Consider the following 21,885-nt stretch of genomic DNA (forward strand, 5'->3'; position numbering starts at 1 on the left):
GTGATGTTGGGAAAGACTACTTTGCCTGGAGTCCAAATTTGGCATAAGACAGCTTACTAGCAATGTCACTAACCATATGTCACTTTATCCTGTTTGCTTCAGTTTCCCCATTATGTAAAACAAATTGGAGAAGGAAATAGCAAACCATTTCAGTGTCTTTGCTTAGAAAATCCAAAACGGAGTCACAAAGAATTGTTACATAACTAAAACAACTGAACAACAATATCATCAATAATATTCCCTAGGTTCCTTCTTCCCAAAACTAACTTACCCCACTTCCTTCCTCTTAATTTTCTCAGAAAGCTGGTGATTTCCACTTATATCTATGGATTGTATTACAATAAATAATTGTAAATATATAAAGTGGTAAATTACAAACAACCGAGTTTGGGCTTTATAGGGAACAAGGGAACATTAGCGTTTTCAATGAAAATATGTAAAATAATCCATGAAATTGCAGTCTTTATGTGGTACATCTTATGGAACCTATCAGAGTATGATATTAGAATATAATCAATGGATGCCACCTCAGTTCAGAATGCGTTTTGTTAAGCTAATATTGTATAAGTGAAACTGATTAATTCAAGCAAATGCATCAAAACAAACAACAAAATTTATGCAAAATAGTTCTCTAAATTCCAGCATGTTAGTTTTAGAAAGCATTATGCCTTTGCCAGTTTAGGTTTAAACAAATACCCGATATTATGCAAAGCTATTTGATGCTGCCATCTGGCATCCTTTTGTAAATAATTGCAACTTTGTAAATAATTAGTTTTGCATCTGGAACTCTCAAATTTGCATGTTGCAAATAGGCATTACATTATGGGATATTGTGAAATTCTCTAAGTAATTGGTTTTCCGTGCTATTGTCTGTATCTATTTTACTCCAAAACAAATAAAAGTTTAGATAAAGTTATTTCTGTTAAAAAGAAATCTACTCTCCAGAATATGGCAAAAGACTGAAACATTAGTGACCCTAGAATAAAGATAATTTTAAGAGAAAAACATTCCTTTGATATTTTGAAAACAAACAGAAAAGATATTGAATGTTGGTTACAGAATTTTTATAGCAGCCTTTCATGTTAACAAGAAATTTTTCATGTAACACAGGATCAGAAAAAAAAAACTGTTAATATTAAAGCATCTGTTCAGTGATCTTCTGATGAACATTATTAACCAAGGCACAAATCAGGGACATATGGTTATCAAATATGCTTTTCCACTGTCATGAAAATTGTGAAATGGAGGAGTGTTCCTTAATATTTAGAAGATGAGATTCTCCATATGCTCTTATTTTCGGATAACATTTTACTCATTGGATCAACCCTGAGAATATTATGATATTCCTCAAGGAGACCAATAATCACTGAAAAAAATAACAGCACCACAATCTAAATAAGAGGGCAGGGGGAGGGAGGGGTAAAGGATGCAAGTTGCTCTTATTATGACATAGAGTTGATTTAGCAATATAGATTGCAGATAGATAATGATCTAGTTCCCATATTGATTAAAGGGAGTTGAGTGGGTTGAAATCTTTGAGAAACTGAAACTGTGCAGCATTTTTTATGAATGCATCTTTCTTCCTAAATTAAAACCTATTTTGTTACCACTATTCTCCTATGATGCTAGATAGCTATAAATTAAGAAACTAATCAAAATTGTAATTGATCCAAAGGGAGTGAAAAAGAACATGAATCTCTACTATCTATCTATCTATCTATCTATCTATCTATCTATCTATCTATCTATCTATCTATCTATCTATATCTATATCTATATCTATATCTATCTCTATATATATATATATATATATATAGAGAGAGAGAGAGAGAGAGAGAGAGACATACACACACATACATATATTCCAGTGGAAGTACTTAGTTTCTTGGTAACATTATCTTGAAAACTATCTTCCTAAATGAGATGATAATTTAGAAAAGTAGACAGCAACAGCATAATGTATTATATAAGAACAAGTAGATAACTTAAATACTTTTTTATCTAGAAATGATGTTAACATTGACAAAAGTAAACCACATCTTTAAGAAAGAGAGGAATTCTGAAATGCAGGAAGAGGGGAGTACATTCCAGGTCCAGAAGTTATCCAGTGAAAAATTTTGGAGATATTCTTGTGTCAGGAAAAGAATGAAGGTCAGTTTACCTGGAATCATAGAATTTGGGGAGGTTGTAATGTTCAGTGAGACTAGAAAGAGGTTGAAGCCAGATTCTGTAGGACTTTAAAAGCTAAACATAATAGTTTGTATGATATCCTAGAGGCAATGAGGAACTAATGCAATTTCTTTGAGTAGGAGTAACATAGTTAAATCTTCCCTTAAGGAAAATTATTTTAGGAGCAATGTGTAGGATGCACTGGAGGAGGGAGAGACTTGAGGCAGGAGACAAAACAAAAGTATGTTGAAATAATCTAGGTAAGAAGTAATAAGAACCTGAATTTAACTGATAACTGAATGAGAATAGAGAAGGGGTGAGATGCAAGGCACTGTGTGAATGAAGAAATAGCAAGATTTGTCAACTGATTAGATGTATAGAGTGAGGCATAAAGAAGAGTCAAAGATATTGTCAATATTTACAGAAAAAGGATGGTGGTATTTTTAAAAAATAGGAAAATGTGGAAGAGAGGAGGGTTCAGGAAGAATGATAATGAATTCAGTTTAAGACATATTGAGTTGAATATATCTCTGGGACATCAAATTTGAAATGTCTGATAGGCAATTAGTGATTCAAGCAAGAAGTTTAAGAGAAAGGCTATGACAGGATATATAGACCTGGGTGTCATCTGCAAAGAGAGACTAGTTAAATTTATGGCACTATTGATATCACCAGGAGAGAGAGAGAGAGAGAATAGAGAGGAAAAAGAGAAAGACCAGGATATACTCTTAGGAAAAAAAATCTACATCTAGTAGGGAGAAGCTCAGCTCCTCAGGTGATTTAGCAGTTCTGCTAAAATGCAAGTAGTATTCATGGAATATCTTATAACAATGGCAAGTCATATGACTCATTATTACCAAGACAGTCTGATTTTTTTACAGTATACTTTTAACAGAATTTTTCAACAGTTCATGAAGTGTAAGTTGTTGGTTCACAGATCCTGGTCAGTAATACATTACATGGAAATATTGCACAATTCAAATAGCAAGAAAGAAATTGAAATTTTTCTCAGTATGATGCTTAATATTCTGCAGATAGCTAAACACATTTTTTTTAACTTATCACTGCTTAGGAATAGGGGAAGGAGACATTTTCTATGTTGATGTATTTTTTCAAATTTTAAGGTCCAAACCAAGTGCCACCTTCTCTAAGAATCTTTGACCTACCTACCTCATAGCTGAAAGCATTTTCTCCTCAGATTTTCTTAAGGCATCTACTTTGTCAGAATCCATCCCTTGCCTTTTCATGTTCTATCTTGTATCATAATTACTTGTATATGTGTCATATTAACTTTCTTATACTGTGAGTTTTTTGAGGTCAAGAACTAAATTTTTTTTCAGCTTATATTCTCAGAACCTAACTCAGCTCCTTGCTCACAATAGATGTTCAATCAGTGTTTAGTGAATTAAATTTCATATATTTTTTCCTTCTCCCAAACCAAGAAACTACAAATCACAGTAATGCTGTTTCAGACTGTACCAGCTACAAGGAATTTAGAACCTAGGCTAGAAATTATAGCAGGTCTTGATTCATTGAAGAGTCCTTCCTGATTGTTGGTACCAGGACATTGGGTACCATTCAATTTAAATCAACAAATATTTATTTTTGTGAATGAAGATAAACAACAACACTGTGATAAATCATAACATAAAGAAGAGCATAAATAAAATTTTCATTTTTGTCCAGGTGATTGAAATCATGAAAATAGCTAAGTAAAGTCATCAAGTCAACTTTTATCAAGTACTTTCTAAGTGCCAGGCACTGTTCAAAATTAATACAAATATTATCTAATATTTTATATGAATTTTAATCACAAGTGAAAATTCTTTATTAATATAATTATCATATTAATATATGTTGTTAATTTGTTTCGGCTTTGTTCACTCTGCAAGTCATCTTACAAAGTTTCCCATATTTTTTGAACTCTTCATATTCATTATTCCTTAAGTTATAATAATTTACATACCATAGTTTTTTCAGTCACTGGACATGATTTCTTTCCATCTTTTTGCTATTTCAAATAGTGTGGCTATAACATTTACATATATATGGTTCTTTTCTTGTTTTCAATTTTCCCCTTCAGGGATCACATATATACAGACAAAAGAATAAGAAGAATTTTGTAATTTTTCTTGCACAATTCTAAAGTGAACATCTGAGAGTAAAACTATGGGCTAATATGTTTTTGTGGTTCACCTTAGTTCAGTATACCCTCTAAACATGCTTCTAAAGGACTAAAATTTTTCACAGCTAATAATTGGACACTGAAATATAACATGACTATGAAGATACTTCTCTGTATAACTTGCATTGATGAATATTCATACAACCTGAATATTTATCATTAGATTTAGAGAGATCATTGACTAGGAAAAAGTTTAGAAAAATTTAAATAAAAAAGTTAAATAAACATGATTACAATTCTTGGTAATATATTTGAGGGGCAGATAAATTGATGTTCTTTTTTTGCAAGGCAATGGGGTTAAGTGACTTGCCACAGTTCACACAGCTAGGCAATTATTAAGTGTCGGAGATTAGATTTGATCTCAAGTCCTTCTGACTCCTAGGCTGGTGTTCTATACACTGTGCCACCTAGCTGCCCCAGGGGCAGGTAAATTGAAAAGGGCAGGAAATTCTTAGTCAGAGAATCTAGATTTTAACTCCAGCATTATCAATTACTACCATTGTGATCTTGTGTGTCACCCAAACTTTTCGGAACTTCATTTCTTTATCTCCAAAATTAGAGGGCTGGTTTTGATGACTTCTGGGGTCTTTTTATAACTCTAATTCAATAAATCTATGATATATATTATGTCTTTCATTAAAATATTACTTCAGTGTCTCATCATAGCCTGCAATTGAGAACAGCCTCTTAAAAGCAATACTGTTGGACCTCAACTTGAGGCAGAACCTATCATATTGAAATGCTTAGGTTATAGGTACTGTAATAAACTGTAATCTACTATCTGAGGGATAGTAGTTAAGCATGGAGAAATCCATCACTAACAGGTGAGCTATAAGGTGACAAATCATCTTTACAAAGTATCTCTTAAATTTTATTGTGATATATTTCAATAAAAGTAGTATCCATACTAATAAAAATTACAGATGCTTAAGGTAAAAAAAAGAGTTAATCACATATGATCTTTTCATTTATAATACAATACCCTGAATCATTACTGTATTTTCCATATAACTAGAACAAAATATTTAAAATAATGAAATGGGTAAAAATAATGCCAAAACTCTAGGGGACTTTCTTTATAAACTTCATTTTTATAAAATGACAAAAAAAGGATAAAGAAAAAGTGAGGAAATGTCATTTGCTTCCTTCTCTAAAGAGGTGGGATGCTATACTAGGAATACAGAATAGACTCTTAGCCTTAATTGATGTATTGATTGATTTTCCTGAAGTGATTTATTGATTATTGTTATCATTGTTACTATTATTATTATGTATTTCAAAGAATGGCTTGCTGGATAGGGGTGGGAACAGATTTTATAGGAAATTCAAAATTACATGGGCAAAAAGAGGGACTTTATGAAAGGCATACAGTATAATGAAATTCAACAAAAGAACTCTTGGATAAACAATAAATAATTTGCTAGTACATGCAAGCTTCAAGCAAACAGAAAAGGAACTACATTCTTTCAAATTTAACAATGACTCAAGTCTACATTTAGAATAACTTGTGCATTTGACATTAAGCATATTGTTCAAAAAATCTTTGTTCATGTCATATTATAGATTGACTTTTAATCATATAGCATTAGACATTTAATGACAGTTATATAATTCTATCAAAATATGAAATTTATGGGGCAGTGGATAGAGCATGGGCCTTGGAGTCAGGAGTACCTGGGTTCAAATCCGATCTCAGACACTTAATAATTACCTAGCCGTGTGGCCTTGGGCAAGACACTTAACCCCATGCCTTCAAAAAAAAAAATCTAAAAAAATAAAAACATATGAAATTTATGTTTCACATTTAGTAGCAATCTATCTTCCACTGAATAAAGTGACATCTGTTTTGTAATACTGTATGCAATCTATGAAAACAATAAAATGGATACTTATCTGCAAGATAATCTTTTGAGAGAAATGTTTTGATAGCAGACATGAAGATGTATTAAATATTGATGAATAGTTCATGTTCTTTGAAGGTATATCTACAAATCTCTTTTATAGATGAAGTATTGGAAATACTCTATATTTAAGTACTTCAATAATCACAAACTACTGATTATAATGCCAATAAAACAAAATTAAGTAATAGCATGTTATTTGCAAGGTATTGTGCTAAGAATTGGAGATATAAAAGAAAATAAAAAAAGTAAAAAAAAAGTCCTGCCTTCAGGAGTTCACATATTAATTGAATACACAATTTCTGTAAATAACAAAGTATTTATACATATGTGTGTTTACACATATTTGAGTGAAAGAGACACTCTCAAAAGAAGAGCACTATTAACTATGGGGTCTAGGAACAGCCTCCTATTAAAAAAGATTACACAGAAGCCAAGGAAACTATGAGTTGGGATTCCAGGAATAGGAGACAAACAATGAAAAGACAAAGTGATGTAGATGGAGCAGCACACATAGCAGAAGAGTCATTTTAGAAGAGTCATTTTAGTTTAATTATCATTGAGTGCGTAGAAGTAGGTAGGAGAATAGAAAGGAAAGAACCAGGATATGAAGATATTTGAATATCAGAGGCATTTATGTAGACATGATTTAGGAAAAAAAATATGATTTGTAGGAATGAGTAGAGGGAAGGGACAGAATAATGCATTTCAATATTAATATTATGACACATATTAATTATGATACAATCAGAAATTTGAAAGAATAGATCTAGGTCATACCATTAACATGAATTATCCATGATTCATCATAAGCATAATGGGAGCCAGTTGAAAATATCCCCATAGGAGGAGTGGTCTATTGTAAACATTTCTTATATTTAAATGATAAATTTGATCATAAAGTAGAAAAAAGACATCTTACACTGAATGCCTATACCAAATCACGTGGAACAATTAGATCAGAAAGAATTAGAGTTAAATTAAAAATGATTATTCCAAGAATGAATATGATCATATATATATATATATATATATATATATATATATGTAAATATATGTTTAGTTCAACTTAATTGAGATAAATCAGTTGCACAACCATGCCTTTGGTAGAACAAGATTGGCAAGAAGGGCAAAATCATCTGGAATAATATTTATATCCTACCTCCATTCTCCTTTCAATGCCTTAGCCTGCCCTCTCATACACACATACACACACACACACACACACACATACACACACACACACACACACACACAAACACACGTGCATATACACACACGGCAATGTAGAATAGGAATCATAATACTTGTGTATATGAAGGAGAATTATCTATTGATACTTGACATATTTGAAACCTTTTTTAGAACATTTTTCAGGTTTGTTCTTATCTACAGAAGCATAACAAAAAGAACCCAGACTGGTTCCTGAGGACAGCAATATAACCCATCACAATCCTCTGTGTTGGGGTGAATAGCTATAATCAATAAAGAATAAAGAAACTGGATTCATCCAATTTAGTAGGTAGGAACTATATATGATTTTTTTTGCTTGTTCCATAGAAATAGACATATTATTTTGCACACAGAAAATACTTGATCCGTTTGAGTTTCAGAAAGGAGAGTATTTAGTAGTTTTTTTTAACAGAGGATTGCAAATTTAGAGCTATGCAGTTGAGTCCATTTCCTATCATTTAGTAAATGTGAAAATTGAGGCCCAAGAGAAGTTTATGATTTGTATAGCAAGTATTTGTCCGAGGTTGGATTAAAAGTCAGAGTTTCCTGATCCAAGTCCTGTGCTCTATTCACACAGACCCAGATATACACAAACATACACATACAGATATGGAAAGAGAGAAGGATTATTCACCTCTGAGGACTTTTCATTTGTGTATATTCTATTAAAGAGCTGAATTTGGTCCTGATATATTTGGCCATTTGTTATGATCTCTTATAGATGAGTAAAAGTTATGACTAAAAAGGATAACATAAATTTAGCTTATAGAAATAATTATAAATATGGAGTTTATATACATTGTTGTTTATTTATAATGAACAATACATACAAGTAAAGAAAAACACATTTATTAGGCATCATGTTAAGTTCTTCTCTAATATTATTTAATATGATAGAATAACCCTGGAAAGTACAGACTGTTTGAGATGTCGAAATTAAGGCTATCAGAACTACTTCTAAAATACCCTGGAGTACTTTAGAAGGGTTAGATTGCTGATCTAATCTACTGTCAATAGCTAATATTTGTGTGTGTATATATATATATATATATATATGTGTGTGTGTGTGTGTGTGTGTGTGTGTGTGTGTGTGTGTGTGCATATACATATGGAGCAAGGGATAATTCTTTTCCCTTAAGGTTTTTATAGAGCACTCAGGAGTCATTTCACTTTTGAATCCCCAGAGCACTTAGCACAATCCCTCAAATAGTTTTTTTTCTTTTACCAAACTTGCAATTTTACCATTGTAGAGAGTTCTTGAGAAAAGTCTTTTTATCAGAACATATCAGCACCAATTATATTTCTCTTTAAGAAGTTACCTAGTTTAACCTAGTTTATTCTTTACCCAATAAGATAAATGATTTGTTCAGGAATATATAGTCAGTTGATGATAAAAGGGCACTTGAACACAGATTTTCCTTATTTTTAGACCAGTTTTCCCTTCACCAGAACATATTGGCCTTCATAGTAGACTCTAAATACTGTCACCTTGTACAAAATAGGCCTTTAATAATAATTGATTAAATAAAAGCATGAATACAAGCTAGTATTGTGGCCATGCTCCCAATCAAAGAATACACATTGAGAGAAAGAAAATGTTTTCTTTAACTTTACAAACCATTTTCTGTGGATCCCAGGGTAAGTTTAAAGTAACCTCATTAATCAGGAATTAAAATTGGCCACAATTATACATACACATGAATATCCCAACATACACACATACACACACACACACACACACACACACACACACACACAAAGATACATATCCATATCCATGTATATTCAAAGCATTTTAGTGTGAAGTTTCAATTCTCAAACTTAATTGCAAAATTCAATATTTTATTTCTGAAATACTACCGAGCAGTGTTACTTACTCATCCTCCTCACTTCTCTTAATATTGGTCTTGGGAAGAAATGAATTAACTCAATTTCTTACATAAGAATTTTCATTTTTGTAAACTTTTTCATCATAGATATTTAATTAAGCATTTGTTATTGTGACCATTGAAGTCAAAAGTTCAAGATTCAGGAAAAAATGTTACATAGTGTAGAGTTCTTAGAAGTGGGACTTTCTTAATTTTTTTCTTTCAAGGACTAGTCAGTAAATGAAAAATAATAAAATTACTTTGTTATTCTGTAATATAATTATCATAGAGTAACTATGAATAAAAGAATTTAAAATGCATTCGTGTGGCTACCTCTTGGCTAATTCTCTGCAAGGATTATGTTCAAACTTCCATTAAATTGCACATTCTATTTATAGAATTTAAAGATTTTAAATATAAAAAACTAAATATAAATATATAAGTAAATTTAAATATATGAATATAAAAAACACGTGAACACACATACATACACAAACACACACACTCTCAGACACACACACACACACACAAACACACTATAATGCAATATGTTTGTTACTTCTAAAATCTGACCAATAGAGAATAAAGTGAATGGGAGAGATTCTCAAAATGAAAATTGTGACTGTTCAGATACTCTAATTTTGTCCTTGTAAATATGGCATGGTTTTATTTGTTGTTGGTCTCTTGATATTTATTCAAAAGTTTAAAATCCTAATACATCTTCTAAAGACCCTAAATGGAAATGAAGAAAAACAAGTTATTCTAACATAACTATTTTAGCTTTTTAGATAGTTTAAGCTGTATTTTTATAAAGTTCCATAAATAAAATGATGCCAAATTTGATTTTTCAAATTTTACAAAGAAGTTATCATGTATATTTGAGGATCTGTCTCAATATTTTATATAAAACTTCCCAAAATTTACTGTCTTTGAAGCTGTTTCAAATGTAGAAATTAAACAATATGAATTAAGAGAAATATTACCCAATAGGAGAAGCTTTACTGTTCGGGCATCTCGCTCTGCATCTTCCTGAAGTTTTTTTTCAAGTTCCTTTGATCTTTTGGCTGATTCCTTACTCTCAGAACTTATTCCACTCCCCATGCTGAATTGTTGGATAATCAGTTTATTCTTTAAAATATTATTAAAATAAAATAAATATTACAACTAGGAGCACAGCTTTGGCCAAATATACAGTGTTTGAAGAGTGCTATGCAGAAGTCCCAAACTGCCTCTCCAATCATCTATCTATAGATTCTGTTTTGACTAAGGAGTTACTTTCCAGTCTGTCACCTGATCCAGGGAATATGAAGGGGAAATTCATTAGGCTTTCAAATTATATTGGCACCTTAGTAACCTCTGGGGAATATGTCTTTGAGGATGAGGGTTGATGGGGAGAGAATCACTTATATCCAGTAAAAGAAAGCATGCAGTATTTGGATAAGACCACAACTTTAATAATGAGCCTCTAATGTGAAAGAGGCTTGGAGATAGAGAGTATTTCCTTTTCAAGTGTCTCCTTTCTTTACAAAGAAAAATGAAAACTATAAAGTGTAGTAGATTGCAGTCAGAAGGGTTAGGTTTGTATCTAGCTCTGCCATTTCCTATTTGAGTAACCTTAGGCAAGTCAATTAACTTTTCCTAGACTTCAATTTTTTTCATTTATAAAATGAAGGGATTGACCAGGATGATTTATTAATTTCTTTTCAGCTCTAAATGTATGATTCTATTATGTTGTAACTCTAGAAAGAGAAATGATAAAATAGCAGTGATTTATTCAATGACAATAATTATATTGTTACACGGATTTTTTTGAAGACTTTAGAATTAATGAACTTTAAGATTTCAAAAAATATCATGGTAATTTACAATTGTTTCTAACTCCTAAAAACCAATATTTGTTGTTTCTTTAAATTCTTCAGATTTCATTGTGCTGTCACTAAAATATGGTGGAAAAATACGAGTACAATTCTTATGTTTTTATGTGTTTTGAATTCCTACAAATAAAATATTCACCAGTTGGGGCTACTAAATACTTGATTTTTGTGTTTAAAAGATCCAGCTATACCAATTGCTTTCATCACTGCTTCTGAGAAAATTAACTCATTAAGATTCATTGACTGTCCATTGTGTCTAGAATATGGCACTCACTTTGGGAAGTTCATTAATTCTAAGACACTAAAGCAGCAATTGCTACATTGGATGAGATAATTCCTTAATTGGATCCAAATGGTGTGAGTAATATATTAGAGTCTGATAATTCTTTCTTATAAATAAAACCACTATTTACTAGTAGATATCTATTCCATGATTCCCATATTATACTATATGAAATTAAATAGAAATTGAACATCTAGATAAAATGAACTTAATATTTGAAACAGAGGAACTTTTCCTAAAAATAAATTGCTGCTTCTTTAACATAAAGTTTGCTTTCCCATACACATGGGGTTGAGCAATTTGGAGCACACACCCATACAGACAGGAAGACATATATATATACACAAAAATATATACTTGTATCTTGTATTTAAATACGCATAAATGTATCTATCCAAACATGTAGATATCTAATTGACGTAATACTCTAAAGCTTGTGAAAGACACCATATACACTATCTCTGAGATTGTCACATAAGCCTGTGACATACTTGCTATAGGTATTATTATTCCCTCATTTTACAGATGATAAAACTCACTGACAGAGAGTTTATGACTCTTAAGATGCTAGTAAATTTCTTAGTTAGAATTTGAACTATCATTGTCTAGACATCAATCCAGGACTTTTATTGTACCATGCTTCCTATGAATTTTATTTATGTCTGTGGATATGTGTGTGTGTGTGTATAGTCATATATGCACAAATAACATATACATTTAAACATAAGAAAATATATTTAAACACATATAACTATATGCACTCTCATATATACCTATAAGAAAATATATTTATATAAACACATATAATAATATAATATGTACTCTCACATTTATTCCTTTACACATCTTTCAAAAATGGCATTTTTCTTGGTTAACAAGAACAAAAAAAACAATTTGGCAATGATCCTATACTTTAAGCCTAATCATTTTATTTGAAAAAAATAAACAAAACAGGAAAGTGTGTTCAATTTGGCACCAAATTTTCTTGTATTATGAATATGCAAAAGCTCACCTGTTCAAACAGAACACCTGACTTCATACAGAAATGTATAAACAAACAGCCAAAAATGCATAATAAATTCTGATAGTTAAGATTATATAAGAAGAATGTACACATTGAAAGAGTTTCTTTAATGCCCAAATCAAAATCCTCAATTTAAAAGGAAAAAGAAGGAACATGCCAGGAAGAGAGGAAGCATATTATTTTATCTGGATATAGGTCTTAAATAAGAAGACTAATTGGGGATTGACTAAAAATGTTGTGATACATGAATACTATGGAAAATTATTGGTCTATAAGAAACCATAAATGGTTGGACTCTATAGAAATGTGGAATGAGTTACAGGATCTGATGCTGAGCAAAGGGAGTAGAACCAAGAGAACAATGTACACAATAACCACATTGTGGGATGATAAATCTTCCACTCAGCCATTCAGAGAGCTAGGCCAACCATATTAGATAAGTTAGGGACACTGTTATCTGCATACAGAGAGAGAGAGAAAAAGAAAACAAAACAAAAACAGAAACAACACTTCAGAATCTGAAGAACACTTTTCATTGCTTTCCCTTAAACCTAATTCCTCATACTGAAAAATGACTAATCTGTATACATGATTTTCAAAATTATGTATATATAATGCTAACCAGACTGTTTGTTGATGAGGGGAATGGGGTGGAAGGGAGGGTGAAAGGAAATTTTGTAACTTAAAAAATCTATCTATCTATCTATCTATCTATCTATATATATATATATGTGCATATGGATAAAAATAAAATAAATACAAAGACTACAAATTGGTGAATAGTTATAATTTAAGAAAAGAATGCAAATCTTGTTGGGGGCTCCATCCTAATGGTGCACCAGAACAATACCATAGTTATTTACTTGAAATGAATAAAAGAGTACATAATAAAAAGGAGCAGCAACTAGGAGAGGCTGTCTCCCATTAGCCATATCCATTAGTCCAATAGCTAATAGATCCTTAGCTTTAAATTGGGTTATCTCCCTTTACTCCATTGCTTCCCTTCCCTGAAATGTACTCTAAATGTGAGTTCAGGATGTAGTACAGTGTTTCCCTTCACTGAAATGTACTCTAAGAATGAGTTCAGGATATAGTTTTCTAATGAAGTTCAATCCCCAGTCCTCAGACGCTGGTAATGGAGCAGAAAATCATATGTAGAATCAATATAATAACAATAAGAATTTATATGATTCTTTCAGGTTTGTACAGAATTTTATATCTATTATTATCTTACTCGAGCTACATAATAACTCTGTAAAAACATTTCTATTACTATACCCATTACAGATAAGGCAACTGAGAGTGACTTAAGTAACTGCCAGCCTCTCTTGGAAGCTTAAAAAATGTGATTTGCTTAAGGGTAACATAATAAATGTCTAAGGGAGGATTTGAACTCAAATGTTCCTGATTCCATGTCCAACATCAAACTACTTTACCAAAAATAATTAACCCTTCTGTTGTCTTTGCTGACTGTTGTTTTCCATAGATACAGAATGTGTTTGACCATTTTCATTCGTTTGACTGGTCAATCAATCTTACAAAGATCAATTACACTGATAATTTGAGTAAATTGAGTAGACAGTTTGGGAGACAACATGGTGCAGTGTATATTGTAATTGATTTGGAATCAAAAGTCTAAGGTGTAAATTCTACCTCCCATGCTAATTTTGTAATTAAAGAATAATTTCTCTTAGTCTCACTTTTCTTATCTTTAGAATGGGGAAATAATTATACTTATAAAATGATTACATATGATGGGACTAAGATGCCCCTGAAGACCATGAGACCTTCCTTCATAACTTAAAAGTATTGTCTCTTCTTTTAGATTGTGAACTATTTGATTCCTTTTCTATCTTTTAATCTATCCAACTATCCAGCTAGGTTGTGCAGTGGATCGAACACAGTCCTGGAGTCAATAGGATCCGAGTTCAAATCTGACCTCAGACACTTGAGACATCCTAGCTGTGGTGCCTTGGGCAAGTCACTTAACCCAGATTACCTCACATTTAGGGTCCTAGGCATCCTGAATCTAAATCTGGCCACCGGATCCAGAAGGCTCTGGGGTACAAAATGAGACTGATGATATAGCAGAGTCCCCCCTTATTCAAATCCACTTCCCGTACATGTGATGGTATCATCTTCCTGATGTTATTCGTCTCTTCAAAAAAGAAGGACAAATATCTACATTATCCATCTAATCATCTGTTTATCTATCAAGTCACCTATTCATTCATTCATTTATTTCCTGCTCTAAATCTATGATCTCATAAATGAAAATTTTATGACATACATGTTAAATTGCAAAAAGTCTATCAGATTTCTTTAGTCAACCCTTCTATGCACCTATTCATATTTACATATAGGCATATGATTACAACATTGGGAAGAACCTGGCAAGCCAAATACCAAATAACTTTTCAAAATGGAAAATGTAGGAAATGTAGGAAATGACTTGTTACAAATTAGAGAGTCATTCTTAAATCTCTATAAGTAGTAGAGAACAATCTGAACTTGAAAATAAATCTCCCCTTTTATATTAGCTCTAGGCTTCATTACTATAGTTATTAGTAATAGGGACTAGACCTGTGATAAGTTTGCTATAGGGATCTCCCAGAGGAGCAAAGTCCTTGTATTCATGGAGATGGGTGTTAATTCTACAAAACATAGTTCTCAGAGCACTGAAGACCCTTGCTTGTCCAGGCTCATAAAGCCAGTATAGATCAAAAGAAGAACGTTACACAAATTTTTCCCCACTTGGAGGCCAGCTGTCTATTTATTATGTCACAAGCATCATCATTCATCATGATAGTAGTATACTGAATGAATACTTTATGGGATTTTCATTTAGAGAAATCAGCTGTACCTCTTCAGAAAGGCACACTATCATTCAAGAGTCTTATACTTGTAAAAACATTTTTCATTCACTTGGTTTTTCCTATTCAGTTTTAACTGAATCATTGATCTCTATGCTGTTCTCTACGTTTATCACTCAGACACCTCCCTTTGATGTTGACTTAATGCCTACTTATTTCCTCATAAAAATCATGGTAGCATTGTCTATCACTTCAAGACATCCTTCTCCTTTCATAAGAGTTTAGTGATTAGCTGACATACAGTTTTTTCCTAATCATTTAATATACAGATTAATACTCCTTCAAATAGTTCTACCTCCAAGTTCCTCAAATTTTCAGGACCTACTCCTCCTCCCCATCTTAGCTACAGATAGAAAGGGTCACACTTTTGATTTTACCATTATCCCCAAATGTTACACTTGTACGTGTATCAACTCAAATTCTATTATCTGATCAAGTTTATTGTTTTTTTCCATCACTCTCTATATTTTTAATCACGCCATTGTCTTCATCTACACTGAATTCTAGTCCTGTCACCACTTTCTTGCCTCTCATTCTACAGTCCAACTTCTGACCTCATTATGTAACAGAAATTTCTCTCTCCAAAATCACTAATCACTGCTCAGTTGCCAAATGTGAGGACATTTTCTCAGGCGGGTGCTTCTTAACTGTACAGCAGACTTTGACATTGCTGACCATTCTATTGTCATATTCTTTTCTCTCTAGGCTTTGATGACATCGCTCTCTCTTGGTTCTCCTCCTCTATATCTGACAGCACCTTCTCAGTCTACTGTGCTTGATCTTCATCCAGGTCATGAGTGTTTGATATCCTCTTCTCCCTCTGTGCTATTTCATTTGATTATCTTATCAACTTCCAAGTATCCAGTTATTATCTCTATGCTGATGATTCTTATATGCTTATCCAGTCCAAATCTTCCTACTGACCTCCAGTCTCTATTCTCCAACTACCTATTAAACATCTTGAAATGGACATCTACATCTTAAAAGTAGAAATCTATAACTCAACATTTCCAAAATTCAAATCATTAAATTATCCCCCACCTTCTGAACTTTCCTATTTGTGCTGAAGGCATCATCATCCTACAGCTCACACAGGCTCACCATGGCTCCTTGGTCTTTTTTGCTACTCACATCCAATATTTTGACAGGTTTTGTCAATTTTATCTTTTCATGTTTCTCATATCTACTTCATTCTCTCCTTTAACACTGTCACCATAGTAGTATATGCCCTCAGCTGCTCATACCTGAACTTTTATAATGTTTTTATTTTTATACTCTGCCTTAACTATCTTGCACCTTCCATCTATCCTTCATTCAACTGTCGAATTAATCATGCTAATAAACCAGATATGACTGTGTATCATCATCTTGCAAGTAAACACCAATGAGCCCCAGTAATCTCCAGCATCAAATATCAAATTATTCATTCAAAATTCTTATATATTGCTCCCCATAATTTCCTCTGCAATTCAGTGATGCTGACTTCCTCTTCCTCAAAGAAGACACTTTATCTCCTAACTCTGACCTGTTTCACCAGTTGGAATTTCAAGGCTAAAAATATTCTTTCTTGTCTCAGCCTCTTGATTTTCAGCCCCATCTATCACATATCTTTTAAAGAAACCTTTCTTCATCTCTCTTAATGCTAAATACTTCTCTGTATTGATTATCTCCAATTTATCAAATATAAACATATATATATATATATATATATATATATGTGTGTGTGTGTGTGTGTGCACTGAGAGACCGAAACAGAGACAGAGAGCTTGCTTGCACACATTATCTGTATATTATCTTCCTCATCAGACTGTGAATTCTTTGAGAAGTTGTGAGTCTTCTGCTTCCCAGAGCTTAGCACTGCCATCTACTTGATACTGAATAAACACTTATTTACTGATCTATTGTCTTCTCTAATATGCATTTTAATTACATAGTTCACATGCTAGGGAAATATGAGGACAATAGAGTTTATAATCTACTTATTGCTATCCATTTTAGTTTGGAAGGACTCATTTTATAAAGTTCTAATGCATACTTACTCAATGCTTGTAAAATTAAAAAGTCTGAGAATAGGGAACTAGGTATTATTGCTTTTTGTATTTTTCTCTAGTAAGTAAAATAATGTGTTCTGAAATTATATACATATGTGTGTATTATACACATGCAAGTAGGTAAGCCGGAACTGGGGTTTCATCAGTACAAGAGATTCCCAATGAGGAGACTCTCTGACAAAGCAAGTAAGAAACTGAGGAAATCCCCTGGGACAATGAAAGATTAAGTGATTTGCTTAGGATCTTTTAGCCACTTTGCTTGGGAGGCAGAACTTGAATCCAGATCTTTCTTTATCCACAGTTGCCTCTGCTCAGAATGCATTAGCCTCTAATGAGTGTTTAATGAATTAAATTGAATTCTGTTTGATTGATTAGTATATAGCCAGAATATTTGCCTTTCACATGATCAAATATATCCTTGAACAATGTTGTGCTTCATCACTCATGGTAGACTCAAAGTTTTCCACAAGAGTAATGAACAATCTTAATGAAAACTTCTTTTGCCTGAAGGTTTATTAGCTGTAACCAGGAATTTTTTTGCAAATGTGCATACACACACACACACACACACACACACACACACACACACACACACACAGATAGAAATTTAGAAACTTTCCAAACCAATTTTTAGAAAATGTTCATTTTGATGTATTTATATGGATAGTTCAAGTCAATATTTTTTGAGTCTGCATCATGGCAATCATTTCGCCTAGGATGGATTAAACTGCTGATCTTAATATTCTTAAATTTATTTTGTTTCCCCCTATCCCCCCCAACCTTAAACTCTCAGATAAAGCAAAGAATTCCCACCTCTCAATATAACAACAATATGATATGAGATGGGGCAGTTTAGATCACGTTTAGATAGAACTTTAAAGTTTGTAAAAGGGCTAATGTTATTATCTTCATTTTATAGCTGAGACTGAAGCAGATAGAAGTTAAGTGACTTTCCCAGAATCATACAGCTTATAGTATCTTAGGTAAAATTTGCTTTTTCACTCCAAGTCTAGCTCCACCAATTTTCTGCCTGCTCAGGAAATATCTACAGAGAGATACAAGAATAAGCAAATGAATCTAGTTTTTTGCTTTTGTTTTATAGAGAATGAAATAGCAAATGTGTTCATCACCTTTAATTTTGAAAAAGAAAATGAGAACTCTAACCATAGCTTGTTATGTTATGTAATATATTATTATCCCATCATATATATCATGACATAAATATATAAAAATGTTATATTATTATGTTTTATTAAATATGCATCAAATATCATATTGCATTAAAACTAAAATAATTTGAATTTTTTACATTATATGCAACCAATGGGGGGGGAGAGATGTCAGAATCATAGAATCATAGATAAATCTGGAAGGAATCTTTATTGAGTCCAATCTTCTCATTTAAAAATGAGAAAATTGACAAAATAAGAAAAGCCAAGTAGGTAGACAAGGAGATATCAAATGCATAGACAGATGACAGAAGTAAATTTTCGTGGAGATGCAACACAAATTCATATAGATTCACAATGAAATTAAAATAGTACCGCAACAAAGAAAAAAAAGGAAGAAACACAGTCACACACATAGGCTTTTATGGAATAACATTCCCATCTTGTGGTCTTTTAGGATATTACTACTAATGAATTGCTAAATTATGTTGCATTTTTACATCTACTGTATAAACAGAGAGTAGAATATCAGTTCTTATCTCTGTTCTGTGAACTGGTGATGTAAACTGAGGTCTTGAACATAGAAGTACCTAGTCCATGCTTTAAAACAGACAGCAAGTCTTAAGAGGCTAGAATGGTGGAGATTTGCTTTTCTTTTTCTGGAGACAGTTGATGTGAATTATCTAAGAAAGTACAAGTTCACAGAAGGAGTTAAAGAATTTTTGGAGAATGACTGTACCAATATCATTTCTCCAAGATTTTTGAGGTTCTAGGCAGATAAAGTCTTATTTGTATTAAATAATAGCATTTTCTACCTGCTTACTCTGAAATGACTTTCTCCACAATTATCTATATTTATTGCTATTATCTAGAGTAACATGTATTTCAGTGGGCACTGCTAGCCAATTTTGAAAGCTAGTCACTAGCTCTCAAATAATATAGATAAGCTTAGTTCTTGACAGTGAAGAAAATGAGAAAATTATTTTTGGGAGTTACCTTAACCTAATTTTTCCATCTTGGGTAAATAGCACAAGACTAAGCCCCAAGAGGATAGAACACAAGAGAACCTCAAAAACTGCTAAGAAAACAATATTCAACTGAGAATGATGAAAATCTAGAGGGGACAAATGACCAGAACAATAAAGTCAAATTCTACAAAAAGATTAAGAGAAAAAAGGACTCAAGTAAGCCAGAGATTGGTAATTAAAAAATCATAGGTGACTTGAAAAATGTGATATCACAACACTGGTGATCAGAATTCAAATTGCAATGGGTTTAGAAGGTGAGTTGAAAGGAAGCAGATATGAAACATTTCTAGTTTCTTCTTGGAATAAGTCAGTGGGAGAAGTTATTTAGGGCAATCACCAATGGGAAGTTTTCTATTTTAAGTAATTATCATTAAAACTAGAGGCAAGTGAAGCATTTCCCTGTACACTTTTCTAACTTGGGGGATGGCTGCAGGACTACCAACCCCTACCCTCACCCAAGCAATAGGCAAGGTGATTAAAATCTTGCACTCTTGGCCCCTATTGTCAAGTATCCTTTGAGAATTGTGAAACATTTTAATTTTTCTGCCACCCACAATTAATCTTCTGGCTATCTATCAAACTTACAGCACCTGTTTGTCTTCCTATCATTGTATTACTTAATAACAGGTCAGCTACAATAAAAACATGTTCAATTCTCACATTCCATTCACTCATCCCCATCTTTCTTAACCCTACTTCACTCATGCCTCACTCCAAACATTCCACTGTGCTCTCTGGAATTTCCATTACATGAAAATCATTAAGCATTGATTAAGTGTATCCTATATGCTAGGTACCAGGAATACAAAGAAAGGCAAAAAAAGAAAAAGAAAAACAATTTCCCTTCATTCTGGAAATTTTTCTTTATAAATTCTTTCTATCTACTTTATTTCAGTGAGAATTGCCTTCATTCAGATTATACTGCATTCTTGGTTATCTTTCAACCTTGTCTACATTGTCTTGTTTTCCCAAAACAATCTAGAAAGGGATTTGGAATACTCTTTGCTTCTCACTACCAGCTTTCAGACTCTCCCCTTGGTTTTTATCACTCAGCAACCTTTCATATGTTGAAATTCATTCCATTAATATTTTCACTATTATGAACATCATAATATTATATATTATTATATACTTAGCCAGGAATCATCACCCATTTTCTCTAGTTATTGATCCCCTGTTTAACTGTCTTCTCCATCATCATTCCTGTTTTAATACTAAGAAGACTTCAATTTTCACTAATTTTCCATTTCCTTTATTTCTTCAGATCTCAAGACCAGTTTCTTCACTCTATTCAAGTCACACAGGAATGAATGGTCACACCCTGGATTTTGCCATTACCCCCAATTATTTAACTTCCTTAATAAAAATATTCTTCTATCTGACCAAAACCTTTCATTCTTTCTTCCCCCATGCTTCATCTCTACTGAATGTAGTTTTCAATTCTTTTAAATTTTGCAATAGTTTTGAATCTCAATATTTTCTCCTACCATTACTCTATCTCTACTTTCATTTTTTCCTGCCTAATCACAATTCCAGAGTTAAAAAATTCAGTAATAAATTGTCCTCTATTCTTGAACTCTTCTATTTTGTTATACTGATTGACCCACCATTTGCTTGTTTTTTGCCAGATTCTAACCTTAGATTCCCCCAGCCACTCACCCTTGCATATATCTCTCTTTTGCTCCTAATCACATTTGGATGAATGAAATTGGACAAAAATCACTATTATGGAAACTGGGTAGATTAAAATTCATCTCCTCCATTTTCAACTGAACCACAGCAATACCCTTATTCCTCTTGATTGACACTGTCTCTTTCATCACAGAAGTTCTTATTTCTCCTGTACTTCCCTCCATTCCCTTTCTCCAGTTAAGGACTTATTTTACTGAGAAAATACATGTAATTTTCCATGATCTTTTTCTTCTTCCCCTTTGTTTAGCTCAAAATATTTCAAAATTATTTTCTTTCTCTCCTTTTCCCCTAGTCTCTGATAATGAGGCAGTCATTCTGATCTTGACCAGTCCTTTTATATATGTTCTTCCTTGTTCATATCTGTTCCCATATTTTCAGAACATTGCTCCCTCTTTTGTGCACAATCCTAGACTTCCATTGGTCCAATTTCCCTACTGCCTTCAAATATGCCTCTCTCTTCTATTCTTAAAAAGTAACACTGCCTCAAGCTATCATTCTATATTTTCCTTTTAGGTAAAGAAAACAAATAACAAAT

General features: G+C 32.4%; 1 protein-coding gene across 5 annotated transcripts in view; it reads right to left on the bottom strand.

Moving 5' to 3' along the window:
* The window catches only part of GNAT3 (G protein subunit alpha transducin 3), a 159,581-nt gene that overhangs the window by 63,489 nt on the left and 74,207 nt on the right, over positions 1 to 21,885 (bottom strand). Inside the window, exon 1 of one of the 5 annotated variants that reach the window (XM_074194027.1) lies at positions 10,340 to 10,998. The exons of the other annotated variants lie outside the window; for them this stretch is intronic. Coding sequence (XP_074050128.1) covers positions 10,340 to 10,457 — 118 coding nt within the window. The 5' untranslated portion in view covers positions 10,458 to 10,998. Of the gene's footprint in view, positions 1 to 10,339; positions 10,999 to 21,885 lie in introns of those variants that run through there. 5 annotated transcript variants of the gene reach the window in all.

This window comes from Macrotis lagotis, chromosome 7 (assembly GCF_037893015.1).
Source record: "Macrotis lagotis isolate mMagLag1 chromosome 7, bilby.v1.9.chrom.fasta, whole genome shotgun sequence".
In the NCBI taxonomy this organism is placed as follows: Eukaryota; Metazoa; Chordata; class Mammalia; order Peramelemorphia; family Peramelidae; genus Macrotis; species Macrotis lagotis.